Source organism: Neltuma alba, unplaced genomic scaffold, assembly GCF_004799145.2.
Source record: "Neltuma alba isolate B1F8T4 unplaced genomic scaffold, ASM479914v2 tig00004582_pilon, whole genome shotgun sequence".
In the NCBI taxonomy this organism is placed as follows: domain Eukaryota; kingdom Viridiplantae; phylum Streptophyta; class Magnoliopsida; order Fabales; family Fabaceae; genus Neltuma; species Neltuma alba.
The window spans coordinates 26,690-42,147 of record NW_021633774.1 but is presented as its reverse complement, the minus strand read 5'-3'; the positions used below and the strand labels follow the sequence as shown (position 1 = coordinate 42,147).

The 15,458-nt window shown below is 31.5% G+C and overlaps 1 protein-coding gene across 1 annotated transcript; it reads left to right on the top strand.

The window, feature by feature from the left end:
- Window positions 1-10,299: 10,299 nt before the first annotated feature.
- On the top strand, window positions 10,300-11,427 carry LOC114745261 (uncharacterized). Its single transcript, XM_028933414.1, has one exon. It carries the CDS (start codon window positions 10,300-10,302, stop codon window positions 11,425-11,427), a length of 1,128 nt encoding a protein of 375 aa, XP_028789247.1.
- Window positions 11,428-15,458: the final 4,031 nt, after the last annotated feature.

The following is a 15,458-nucleotide window of genomic DNA, read 5'->3' as shown; positions in this document are numbered from 1 at the left end:
CTTCATCTAACTTTTAAATATATTGTTCATAAGTTTGTGAATCATATTTTCTTACAATTGAATATTAGTCCATGCCTTCAAGAAAAAACGAATATGCTCACTATCAATGATGTTCTCTTTGCCATAGATCATGTCATCAACTTGGGTCTTGCTAGTCCATCTAAGATTATGGTCATTGGTATTTCCCAGGGTGGCTTTCTGACAACTCATTTGATTGGCCAGGTGCAATAAATCTGCATACTGTGATAACTGACGCTTCAATACTTTTGTATAACTATTTTTCCATGGCAATTAAGATTAGTGTGTGAGGCTTTCATTTCTGTCATTTGCCTTTTCACCAGTATTGATATTGTTGTGGTTATGGTTTATAGTAATATGCTTCTAGTGGTTTTGAAGCCAAAAGCTAGTGAGATCTGCAATTGGGTTGGCTATAGCAAGTTTGTTGATCTATAAAGTTGCAGAAACATTAGCAACAAGTAGTTGTTTTCTTTTCATGTTTTGAAAACCCCATGTTGATCTATAAAGTTGCAGAAACATTAGCAACAATTAAAAGGGCTTGTGTAGTGAGGTCACCTTATACTTCGCACCGATCATGGTTCAGTATCTTTAGGTGTTACAAGCATGAAATATCCTACTACATACAGTGGATTTCTGGCATCTAAACTTCTTTTCTGAACATTTCTGCAGGTGAAGGCCCCGACACTTTCCCTACTGGGGGCTTAAGATCTCCGCGTTCCAATTCCTGATGGATTGCAAGTAAGTTACACAAGAGCTTCAACACTAATTGGCTCTCTTGATTTTTGTGTAACCGCAATGCTTGGCTTAACTAAACATCAGAATTACTAAATGTTCCTTTTGAGTTCCAAAAATAAATTGGGATTTAATGTTTTCATTTTAATCCAAGACATTTAATGCCAAATTTTTGATTTTGATTATGCCTCAATCTAAAGAGTTATTATGTACTTTTCATTATGTAAGGAGGACAGTGAATGATTTTCTACTGACATTTTAAACTCATCCCAATCTTCCATCCTAATATATTTCAAGTTTTCAAAAAAAAAATTCTGAAAATCGAAAGAAAAACTACCAGTTGATCATTTTGATTTTTCTCTAGTATTTCTTATTCTATTTTTGCTTAACCCTTATGGCATCGTTGATAGAATGACATTCCCTTTCCACCATCTCTGTGCAATGTTTACCATATGGTCTTAACTTTTATTTATTTTCATTTAAATGTGGGAACACTAATCTTTTTTCATGCTCTTTCTTTCTTTCTTTTTTCTTGTTTGGCAGTATGCTCGAGCTTTGAAGGAGAAGGGAGTTGAAGTTAAAATCATTATGTTTCCTAATGATGTTCATGCGCTTCAAAGGTAGATAAATCCAACATAAACCTTATCTATTAGTTATATATTTATTTATTGGGGAAATATCGTTTGGTAATAGTTCTATTGGTACAACTAATAATCAAAATATGGAAACTATATCTGATGTTTTAGCTTCTTTGTACACCACAATCTGAGTTCGAATCCTTCCTTAGCATTGGGGTGTGGTTCAAGAAGTTCTGCAAACGAAAATGAAAAGGTATTGAGTATATCCAGGTATTGCACAGGCGACTGAGAAAATCAAACACTATCAGAGGTGTGGAATCAAACTTATAAATAGATGAATTTGTTATCATAAAATTGAAGGAACATGTTCACGGTCACAAATAATCCAAGACCTTGAATCAATACAGGCTCCACACGGATTCCAGATCTAATAAATTTTTTTTTCTATTGCATTTTCCCTGCAGTTCTAAACGGTTCATAAAATCTGAATCTATTTTGTTTCTAAAATTTATAATTTTCTTTCAAAATATCGCTATTTTGTAAAGGGTTCTGGTCAATGAGTAATTTCAATACACATTATTAAACAAAAGTAGTTTAGAGAAGCTGATGCATATTTGTTAAAAATAACTAACTAAAGACTAGAGGTAGTATTAAATTTTGATGATATAGGTTAACTTATACTTTTAAAATTTATCAAATTTAATCATACGCCTAGTCGGAATTTTTTATGGTTGAGACTAACACAGTATCTGATTGTTTTCGAGCCCCTAATTTTTCTCCGATCTTGATTAATAAAAACATCCTTGGTTAATACTTTCCCAATTGTTTGTCCTTTATAAATTCAAGAATTTTATCTTTGACTATGGAATACGAATGACTTACTAAAGTTATCATGTTGATGCTGATTATAAGACACTCTCTCTTACGCTATAGAAATATCTCGCTTGCTGATTTGACTTGATCTTTTTCTTTTGTACAGCTCTTGGCCATGGCCTTATATTCCAAGACAATGATAACATCATTACAGTGGACCGTCCACTTAATAGAGAGAATCCAGTTGCTTCAAAACGGAGATGCAGGCAAGTGTCAGAGTTAACAACAAAAAAGAGGCGCCTAAAGATAAAGGAAGCATATGAGCATCATGCAGAACTGCAGAAGTAGTCACAGTTCCTTCTTATCTTTGTCTGGTTAGCTAGAGGCTCATATGAACTAGATGGGTGAGACTAACTTCAAATTGACGATTAAATGTATTTTGCCTCCATCAAATTAAACATGTTTCTTGTACATTGCATAACAAAATTAAATCATGAGAAATAGCTTGTAAATAGTACTACCTCCGGTCCTAATTATAATAGCTAGTTGACTAATTTGAAGAGATTAAAGAAAGAAGTTAAGTTGGTTATTTGTCATAAATAGGTGTTATCTTTTCTAAAATATCCTTGCTAATCAAGTGTATTGCCTAAAACTACTATTGTTAGAAGAGCTATTTTGAAAAAAAAAAGTATAAATATTAGAGACAAAATGGATTGGGATCTTATATTTAAGACCAAAATAAAAGTCAAACGAGGTCCTATATTAAGAACCGGACGTGGTAAGATCTAGGAAAAATCACTAATACATCCTATTTAAGAAAATTAAATACAGAAAAGTCTCCTCAACTGTATTTAATATTATAAGTTTCAATGAATTTCATAATTACAGGATTGGTTTGCAAATAATCCAATTCAACTTGTAAAGTAAATATAAAAATTTGACTTGTAAACATTAATTTGTAAATGATGCTACTCGACTTATAAATATAAAAATTTGATTTATAACTATTAAATGAAATTCGAGGGTCTACTTATATTTAATTTTTCTTACCTATAACCTATAAATAATTTTTCCAATGATTTACTATAAATCAATAAATAAATTAGATGAGTTCTCATAACATATTTTAATAAGTTGCGGTTATGCATAACTTGTGAATGAACTCATAAATAATTTTAAAAAAAAATTCATCGCTTTGGGGAGTGGGTTATAAGGGCACTGCTAAAACTTATAAATTCTAGGATACTGCTGTAACATAAATGGATGATATACTATATATAGAGGTAAGAAAACATTGATGATTTACCAAACAATAATCTAATGAGCAAGATTATTAAACTCATGAGTTTAAGTAAGCTCATGATAATGATATAAATTCGAATAGTAAAACTCAAATTATAAACTCATAAGAGTTTACTTTTATTAATAAATTGATATTAAACTCATATAATTAAAATATAAAAAATGACAATAATTTTATTTAAATATATTTTAAATTTCAATAATTGAAATTAAATCCGTCAACATTCATAATTTACTATATTCAACAAAAAATTTCTATGAAACTCATATATAAAATCACTAAACATAACCTACAAATTTAAAAATTTGACATGAGTTTGAAAGCAAGTTGATATAATTTTGTAAGTTAGAAACGTAAAAATAATAAACTCAGTGAATAAACTTGTAAGTTTAATCAAATTTACAGTTAATATAAGTTTAAGAGTGATTCAATATGATTTTATAAGTTGAAAACATAAAAACATTAAACTTAACAAATTAACTCACAAGTTTGATAACAATATTAGTCACACATGGCACAAGGAAAAGCTTAGATGAAACAGACGGTGGGGATATTCTAAGAAGAAGTGAACATTAGATACGGTACATGCAATATAACTGTATGAGAGAACTAAGCGTGTGTTTGGATCTCTATTGAGAGCTCCAAACCTGCCTGGGAAAATGGAAAAAGTTGGTTGGAGGCTTATCTGAAGATAAAGCTTGTTTGGATTGGCTTTTTCTCCATCTGACTTATGGAGAAAAAGCATGGCACCATTGGACATGAGAAGAGGCTACAGTGGGCGTTGCAGAAGTTAGTTTGCTATTAGGTGCATTTACATAGCCAGATTTGCCCCTCCTCTCTCTTCTCATTCACACATTCAGGCTCATCAAAGCTGAACAAGAAGAGTCATAGTAGTGCACAGCGACCTCTCTTCTTTCTCTCTCTAAGTTGCGCTTGAAGAAGAGGATCCAATCGCATGAACTAGCCCCCATCTCAAGCATCCTCACAGTTCATCGAGCTTGCCTTCTTGATAAGAAGACCAGAAGCTTTCATTCCCTCCATCCTCTTTTCCAACTTGCGATCTCCGTCTGAAAAAGGCAAGGAAGAACTAAAAACAAGAAGACCAGATAGTCAATGAAGATGTGTTTTTTCTCGGGGGGGTAATCCCATGTGTTCCTTCTTTATGTTGGGTCTTAGATCTAAATTCACAGCTGATGTAGTTGGTGAAGGAAAAGAAAAGAAATAAATAAAACGGAAAAAAAAAGAAATTAAATTAAATTAACATAAAACAAAATATTTAACTATGTTATTTTTAACAAGAAAATTATTTAATTCAAAATTTTTTCAAAAAATTTTAATTTATATTCATATTTATCCATTATATATATTTAATCAATTAAAATTTATTTTCAAAATTTTCTCAATAATAACTGTTTTTTATTTTTATAATTTTATTTTTAATTATTCTCTAACAATTATCATATTATAAACGTATAATATAAATATGTATTATTGAATAAAGTTTATGTCTCTTTTTAGTTATTTTATATATAAACTTATTTTTCTACTAATCATCCAAATAAGTTTCAACTTGTCAAACTGACTTTTTTATGATATCAATCTAAATATACATCATATTATATTAATTGACTTTTATCCTAACTCACGTTTGTAAAATTCAGATGAAATAAAAGTTAGTTTTGCCACTGCTAATCCAAACACACCCTAAGTAATTGGCATAAAATTTAAATAAAAGATTTTATTACCAAAAAATACCTTGAAATGTTCAAATTAATTTCAAGTTCTAAGTTAAAATGTTCAAATTAGTTTCAAGTTCTAAGGATCTTTGAGTGAGAGATAGCAATTATGAATTAATAATCTTTTCTTCCACACCCTCCTCCTTTACTTGTCACCTATGCTTACACAAATTGTCATTCTCTACTGCATCTTGACTATTGGACCACAATAAATTGTCATTTGAAGGAATCTAATTTGTCAATTGAGCCTGAGTAAGTTGTCAACACATGCCTTTTCACTCGACAATTCTGTAACACAGAGTGACAATCTACATAATTGCAATTGTCAAAGGAGATAGAATTAACAAAGGAAGGTGATGACAGTGACAATCTACATATCAGTGAGAGAAAATGGCCAATTCATAATTGCAATTTCTCATCCACACTTTCTCAAGACTTGAATTAATGTGAACATTTTGAGGGATTGGTAGTAATAAAATGTCTCACTCAAGACCTGGGTGTAATTTTCCCAAAACATTACCCAGTCCTTATATTTTTATGGAATTTCTAAGGAGATCCCTATTAATCTCTCCGTCATATCGGTTGGTCCCAGAGACAGAGAATAGAAAGAAAACCGGACCAAGAACTAGCGAGGTTAACCAACACTGATGAGGTGGCTAGTGGGAGCTTACGTGCTTGATGACTAAGCGTACAAATGGATAAATAATGACTCAGTAGATGCTGACTGTACTATGAAACTTCGACGACGACAAATACAATACAGTTGTAGACATTTCATTGAGCGTCCAACATGAAGTTGATCGAATCTTTAAAGGCTTTATATTAGCTTTTGAAAGTGATGTTGTGATATTTTATTTTTAGACGTTTTTCAGAGTTATCAAATTTCCTTTGTGGGTCAGTGGTGGGAGAGTTAGAAGGTTTTTGGTTATGCAAGTAAAGACAAAACTCTTATTACCTTAAATCCATAAAATCACTTTTAAAATATCAATTCAAATGCTCACTTATAATTGGGCATGATATGTTTCTCGTTTCCTTCGTATACGTTAAGCTGAAAAATATGTAAGAAAATTAAATCTGAGTGAGTGAGACACGAACAGAGAAAAAGAGTGTTTAGTCTCAAATCCAAAATCCCAAATACGATCCCGATTCTTAATATAAAAGTTCATTTGACTATTATTTTGTTTCTAAATATATGACATCAATCTACTTTATCTTTTATATTGATCTTTTTTGTAGTCCTTACAATAATGATATTTTTAGTCAATATACTTGATTAATAATGATATTTTAGAAAAGACAACACCTATTTATTACAAATAACTAAATTAATTTTTTTAATCTACTCAAATTAATCAACTTAACTAGCTCTTAATAAGAAAATAATAAAAGCTTTCATGCATCTGGGACAAGAGCTAGACAATGAAGGATGGAAGGGTGAAGTGAAGTGTCACCACACAACAATGGAGGCTTGCATGTCACATTGTCATACCACTTGTTGTTAATATATATACACATGTTAATTATTAATTAATTATATTTTTTATATTTTTTATTATATTAGTAAAAATATGTATTATTAACAAATTTATTACTTTAAATAAAAATATAAATTAAAATCTACCTTTTATATAATTATCACGTTAACTTATATCTTTTTTAGTAATTTATACATGAAAAAAATGTTTCTAATAACAACTATCAGAGCACTCTTACTTTATCAAAATTATTTTTTTTCACAAAATCTATTTCTTCAAAATTTATTCTTAAAAATAATTTTTCTCTAAAAACAATTTTCCAAACCATGGTTTGGTTTTATCTAAATATTGTCTTAGAATATATGTGATAAAAAGCGTTTCTATATAAATCGAGACAAAGTTTTTTTTTCAAATTATTTTTAAAAAGTTAATCTAAATACCCACTTATAATTGAACAAGATATGTTTTCTCGCTTCCTTCCTCCATTTTAAGCTAGAAAATGTGTAGGAAAATTAAATCTGAGCGCGTGAGAGACACAGGCAGACAAAAAAGAGAGTGCCCAGGTCCAAAATATTTGAGAGATGCTAGTATCACGCCGAAGGGGAAAAAAAACGCTTTCATGCGTCCAGGACCAGAGGTAGACATCGAAGGATGGAAGGGTGAAGGGGATTTTTACCAAAATGCTATGAACAGTGAAATAAAATACCAAAATGCTACAGCGCAGAAAGATATTACCGAAATGCTACACTTTAAATTCATCACCAGGAGATGAATTTATAAACTTCATCTTGCCCAGAACGAGTTCTTCAATAAAATGGGAAAATTTGCAAATTCATTTGGTAGAGATGAATTTGTAAAGTTTATCTTTGAGTGACGAACTTCAGAAAAAGTACTTTTGTCCTTTTCTCCCCATTTCCATGCGTATGAGCATCCTCTCCCCGTGCGAATCTCTCATAACCACTTTTGTCTAAGTAAAAAAAGCAACTAAACTCTTTGCATGCGTCTGAAGTTGGGAAGAATATTAATTCATCTCATCTCCCTTGCCCGTGAAGCTACAATAGCATCGTGGCTTACTATATATTTTGCATCTCCTCTTATGCCCATAAATGCGTCTGAATCGTCCGAGCTTTACTTATACATTTTGCATCTCCTCTTATGCCAGTAGCCCATGAATGCGTCTGAGTCCTCCGCATGTTGAGCTTGTGTTCCCACTTCATGTATTCAAACTTCTCTCTTCTCTCTCATCATCTTACTCTCCCGTTTTATTAGTTGCTCCAGCCTCCTCCATTCTTTTGCTGTTTTGTTTCTCTACTCTTACTTCCAAACATTCGACACATATTTTTACTACTGCTGAGGATATGTTACTTCTCTTATGTATTTTTTATTTTGTCATTATAATATTTAATTTGATTTTCTTCTTTATTTTTTATTTGATAAACTATTATTTTAAATCTCCAGGTGCTAAGTGGTGGGTTGAACAATTTCAAAAATCTATACTCTTAGGTGCCTCTTATTTTGCCGGTAAGAATTCTCCATTGTATAGTTTTAAGATCTCAAGATTTTGTTTTGATCTCTATTACCCATTTAGTTCTATTTATAAGGCACTTTTAGTATATTTCACACAGATTAAAAAACCATTAAAATAATTTCACATCCACTATCTCATAATTTGATTATAATAGTAACACTAATCAAGCACAAAAATGTATATTTTCATCAAGTATTTTTTTTCCAAGAGTCAGATCTGTTATGCATGAAAAGAACTAATGGCATAGGAAAAAAAGAGAGTAGAAGAGGTGAATAACAAAAGGAATGAGTAGAGGAGAGTGGAAAAGATGAATAGAGAGAGAGAGAGAGAAGAAGTGGAACATGCAGGAATAATAGCATAAAAAGAAGACAAAATTGAAGGACATTTAGCACTGGATAAAGGAGTAAAAAAAATGTACCAACTGTGCAAATAACTTAATAAAGATAATTATGTATGTTTGTATTAAAAATTATATCAAGTGCCTTATATATAGGATTAAAATTTACACTCTCTCTGTCTTATAAATAAAACTAGAGGAGTATCTTTTAAGTATATGATTTTTTTTGAAATGAATATATAAGAAAAAAATTCATAGCTTTAACTTTTTTTCCCCATATTATTCCTTATTTGCTATCAATTTTCATAATTTTTTTTTGTTTTACTCAATCTTGATAGGTGTGTACTAAAGTAACTAACAATTAAAAAATTATTAAAATAAATCAAAAATTTTAGATATAAAAATAAATCTGAATAATTTTATTCATTTAATTATTTATTGTTTTAAAAAACCGAGGTTAAGAAAAATAATTATAAAAATTTAAATTGTATTTAATGAAATCAAGTAAAATATGTTTATTTACATTTAAACATATTTATAAAATATATATGGGGTAAAACAATTTATAAAATTAAAAGTAACGAAAGAGATGTTTGAAAAAAAGAGAAAATTTCAATTGGAATAGAATAAAGACAGATAAAATTTAACTATCCGCTAAGGGTATTCATGTAGATGAATAATTTCATTTCATTGTGTTTAAATATGTAAGATATTTTAGCTTAATAATAAATCATTTTGATTTGATTCCAATAAATTTTGTTATAAATATTGATAAGAAAAAGATTATAAATTTTTTTAGTACAAATTAAGGAGATTATAAAAAAGATCTATTCAATGGAAGCATGATAAGAAAAAATGTAGGGATTTAGTTAAGCATATTTTAATATTTTTAAATTTATATTTTAGTATTTTGTCCTTATAAATAATTATAATTTTTAAGATCCTTCTCAATAAATATTATTTTTCTAGGTCCTTCCCCCTAATTTTTTCTTAAAATAATATAATTTTTACCTATTTAGTAAATATTTTGGATAAAATAATGAGAATAAAATATAATATAAAAGTAAATTTTTATTAATAAGAAAACAGGTGGCAATATTTTGTTAAAATTTTTTCATTAATAAAAATGAATATCATAAAAAATTTAATTTTTAAGAATCTATAGTATACATAGATTTGATATTACTTTTAAAACTATTATAAATTTAATTAAAAGGTACAGAATGAATCAAAATAAAATTATAATACATATATATATATATATATATGAATAATTTTTTTAGCACTAGACTTAAACCTATGCGAACTATGCATGAAAAACCATGATTTGTGAGTCTTTCTATTTTCAAAGTTTTGTCTTCTCCCAGTTGTACTTAATTAATGATTATAATGTAATATTTAGGAAATAGAATGGATCATAAAAAGGAGTTCGTATGTATATTTGCAAATGGACGAATTTATAATGGCCAAGCCGGTACAACATTTGAATCCAACAGCGTGAAAATAATCAAAGTTGATGAAAATATTACATTGAACAAATTGAAGCAAATTATTGGACAAAAGTTATGACTTCCTCCCAATCAAATGGTGACAAATCTAGTATATAGATATCCTACATACATAAATCCACCACAATACCAAGCATGCAATTTGGAGGATGATGCAGATATAAAAGAAATGTGGCAAGTTAGAAGAAGATTTTCAACTCAATTGACATGTGCAGAATTGTATGCTAACATATGTAATTTTTCAGATTATGGTCATGTAGAATCACAACCAATGGATGATTGTGTGGGAAATACACTCCCGTTAAGTAGCAATGAAGTGAACATTATGGAACAAGGGTCCATGTTCAACAATGACATGGAAAATTTTCAACCATTTGAACCTCCCATGGATGGTGGCAACAATGGACCATCATGCTCTTTTCCTCAAATAGAAGACATTGTGGATGAATTTGAGGATGAAGATGAATATGATTCATATTTAGATGCCAGTAGTGGGAGTGATAATGATGACAACAATAATGAATATGATGATATGAACAAGCAGAATGAGCTTGCAACTGCTTTCTTATCACAAATTCACGTCGAGTCAGCTAGAGCTCCTGAGTTTAGTGAATTAGATAATATTCTAAATGTTGGGGATAATGAAGAATTATATATTGGAAAAATATTTAGCAATGTCCGTGTTCTAAGACGTGCAGTGAAGTTATACTCTATTCGAGTTCATCATACATTTAGGGTTCACTATTCATGTAAAAAATATGAAGAATATCATTGTATTAATTATGGACAAAATTACAATTGGAGAATGAGAGCTTGCAAGAAAGAAAGCAGAGACTTTTGGGAGATCACGAAATATGGGGGCCCTCATACATGCTTGAGTACATCATTAACTTTAGACCATTCAAAATTAGATGCTGATGTTATATCATCTTGTATTGTGGCAATGGTAACTGACAAGCCAGATGTGCAAGTGTCACAAATTATTGAAATAATGCAATCCATATTTGGTTACACTGTATCATATAGAAAAGTATGGAAAGCAAAACAGTTAGCAGTTGCGATTGCTTTTGGGAATTGGGAGATCTCATATTCCTTACTCCCAAGGTGGTTAGCTGCAGTTCAACACTTAATGCTTGAATCATGCATATATTTTTCAAATAAACAATTCCCTGAAGTTAGTACAAATGATCAACCAGTTGAAATGTTTCATCGTGTTTTTTGGGCATTCAAGCCATGCATAGATGCATTTTCTCACCTCAAGCCTATTGTACAAGTTGATGGAACATTCTTATATGGAAAATACAAGGGCACGTTACTTATGGCAGTATCACAAGATGGTGACCGAAATGTTATACCACTTGCATTTGCTATAATTGAAGGGGAGACAAGATCTGCTTGAGCATGGTTTTTATAGCTTGTGCGCCAGTGTGTCATAAAAGAAAGAACAGGAATTTGTTTAATTTCAGATAGGCATCGTTCAATTTTGGCCGTTGTTGCTAATCCCCAAGTAGGATGGCAACCACCACATGCATATCATGTTTTTTGTTTACGGCACGTGGCTTCAAATCTTCACAAAGCACATGGAACAAATTGGTTGAAAGAGAAGTTTATAAATATTGGTGAGATTCCTTGTGCTTTTTATGATTTTATGACTACATGATTCTATAAAAATTCTAACAAGCTAATATTTTTCTGTAGGGTATGCCTACGAATGTCATGTTGTTGATCAACAATTAGCAGAGATAGCATTGCACCATGCACCTGCAGTAAGATGGATTAGAGCCATCCCAAAAGAGAAATGGTCGTGTGCATATGACCTTGAAGGCCGTCGCTTTGGACACATGACAACTAACCTTGCAAAGTGCATGAATAGTTTATTTAAAGGTGTTTGAAACCTGCCAATAACTGGTTTAGTTAAGGCAACTATGTATAGAGTCAACAACTATTTTGTCAAACGTGCCCAACAAATTCGTGCACAAATTGCAGTTGGTAAAGTATTCTCTGAGACAATGACAAAGAAGTTAGACATAGCAACACAAAATGCTTCTGCGTATGTTGTTCGAGAATTTGACAAAATATCAACATCATTTGAGGTTGTGGAGCCCTACAATGTTCAATGTCATCAATTTCGTCGATGTTGCAAGGTTAGCTTGATTGAAAAAAAATGCGATTGTGGGGAGTTTCAAGCAGAAAAGTATCCATGCATGCATAGCATTGCTGCATGTGCACAAGTAGGCATAGACCATTTGCAATACGTGGATCTTGTTTTCATATTAGACACCATGCAAATAGCTTATAATAATAAGTTCCAACCAATAGGTGTCTTATTCTAATACCAAACCCATCAATGATTCGAGAAAAAGGACGTCCTCGTTCAAGTCGCATATGTAATGAAATGGATTAGATCACTCCCAACCAACCTAACAAGTGTGCATTGTGCCGATAAGTTGGTCATAACCGTTCTACGTGTCCACAAAGTGTAGCATCCAAACAATAAATTATGTAGTTCACTTGTTGTAATAAATCATTATGTTTTGTGAAGATTAGACTAATAATTACTTTGATTATCTATTATGTTATTTTTAAATTTTTCTTTAATTTATACAGAGACGTTTTAAAATGGCACAATCTCCAGAAGAGATTATCACCCTTGGCCCAAAGGATAACTCTCTTTTATAAATCCAACCTCAACATATTTCAGAACGTGTGTGGAATGATAATGTAAGTAAAATCTATTTACTATAGATTATAAATTCTATGCTTCGATACTAAACTTTTTCCTTTTCTTTCTATGATAGGTTAATAGAATCCTACATACTAGACGAGTGATGCACACTAATAGAATGATTGACCCACCCAATCAAATTATTGAATATATTATATTAACCGGATTTTATGGTGCTACTAGAGTAGGACAATTTGAATACGATGGAGGCTTGGTCTCAGCACTTGTTGAGAGGTGGCGTCCTGAAACTCATACATTTCACACTACACGTGGAGAGTGTACCATAACATTAGAGGATGTAGCTATACAATTAGGCCTTCCATGCACAGGAATGGTTGTCATTGGGCGTACGACTATAACTGGCTAGACATTTGTGAATGGCTTCTAGGCGTTAGACCACCTGCAGATAGACTACATGGGCAATGACTACTTATAAGTTGGTTGGAAGAGCAATTTAATGACTTACCCGATGATGCAGATGATTTACAAGTTCAACAATTTACTCGTGCATATATCCTCAGGTTAATTGGCGGCTACCTCTTACCAGATAGATCGGGTCAAATAGTATATTTAATGTACCTCCCACTACTCTATGATCTACAAGAAGTTGGAAAGTATAGTTGGGGATCGGCAGTTTTAGCTCACCTTTATAGAGAATTATGTAATGCTACTAATCCAACTGAGGATGGGATTGGAGGATGCTTATCACTGCTGCATTTATGGGCATGGGATCACTTCCCCATGCTAGCACCACAACGACCTGTGTATCCAGATTCGCACTCTAATATCTATCCTTTCTTACCTCCATTGGGTTTTAGGTATGTAAAATTCACTTAACAACTATTTGATATGCACTTATATTATTTAAATTATATGATTTTTAACATTACTTTTTGTAATAACAGGTGGAAGAATGTGAGACAGAATGCCCGTCCACTTACGTCTCTTTACTCCGATATAGGAGTTTCCTGGATAAAATGGTTGATGACGAGATAATTTGGCAGCCATATGAATCTACTGAAGTGCGCCAATTAATTCCAGAGTATTGTTTGACTACACCTGAAATTTGGCGTGCCTCAGTTCCTCTGATATGTTTTAATATTATAGAATGGCATCATCCTGATCGTGTATTAAGGCAATTCGATTGTCAGCAACCAATTCCTGCCACGCCTATTCATTTGCGAAACTACCACACAATGCAACTACGAGGCAGAACTACAAATTGGATTGACAAATACTTAGACTTTATTCAAGCATGGGATGGATGGCCACATGCAGTTATTAATGCTCCTATGACACTTGATGAACTTGATCGAACATCTCAATATATGCAATGGTATTGGAGACATACAAGGCGATGGATCCAACGTATTAGTGGTGATACAGGTTGCGCGGTATGTTTTTCTTCTTTTTTCACCAATACCATTTTTTCTCATACTAAAAGTGTTATAACCGATATCTTATTATTTATTTCAGTCTGACATAGCGGAGGAGTTATATAGGCTATCCATAAATTCTCGTTCAACATGCCCTAATTGCATTGATTATCGAGATAGGGTTGCTCAAGACCAACGCAACATTTTGCTTGTTCTTAGAGAACAATGTTTTAATATGAATTCCCAACCTGCTCCACTAACAATTGAGTTGTCTTGCCCACAAATTTCTCGAGATAGACTAAGCAAGTGACGTGGGGGTTACTTGTCAACACAACCTATAATTGAAGATGAAAACATCAGGGAACAGGAGCCTCTAATTTTTAGTCAAGCTGATCACCATCATCCCCTTTATCTCTCTCATTCATATACAATTTGAGCCTCATTACATGACACCCTCATCACCGTCCCCTTCTGACTCAGCCAATCCTTCTCAATTTCAATCGTTCATGACCTTATTAGATAATCCATCAGTATTTTCTGCTGAATATAATGCTTCTACTTTTGAGCATGGTGGACTATCAAATGAAGCATTTATCACCCCTCGACAGTCCATACATTTGAATGAGTCACCTTGGTTTGATTTGAACACGCCAACTACACAAACAAATGAGACACTTCAATCTCAAGAAGCCAACATGCAGCAACAACAACGGCCACAACGTATGCGAAGGAGAATAAGGTGTGGTACCGGAAGTCACCTTTTGTAAGGTAGATTATTATTATTTTTCATTCATGTAAACTTAACTATTATTTGTTATTAATTATTTTTTACAAAATCTATTCATTACTTTTTTATTTTAAATTGATACATCTTATTAGTTCATCCTAATTTCATAATCATTATTAGTATTATTAATATTATATAATATCCTCTAATTAATAATTATGATTTTTCATTCCAATAATTGTTTACTCATTATAGTGAAATTTGAAATTGTTCCTTAAAAGATGAATTTTTATATTGATTTCTAGAAGATGAACTTCCACTGCAAGTATGATGAAAGATATGAACAAATTATTCTTTTTGTGGATGAATTTTGGAAAATTTTCACTTAAAGATGAATTTTGAATATAACATTTTAGTAAATCTTTTTAAAGTATAGCGTTTTGATAAAAAAATTTTACTGTTTATAGGTCAACAGTAAAAAAGCTTGCATTCTTGGGAAGGATGATTGAGACGTATGGGTAAGGCAGAAAATGTTTTTTTTAAAATGTGTTATCAGTCTTGGGAAGAATGTATCATTTTGAAAATTTCTTTTTAATTTTAAA

Coding starts and splice junctions, on each gene's coding strand:
- LOC114745261 (XM_028933414.1), top strand. CDS start 10,300: ATGGATGATTGTGTGGGAAATACACTCCCGTTAAGTAGCAATGAAGTG.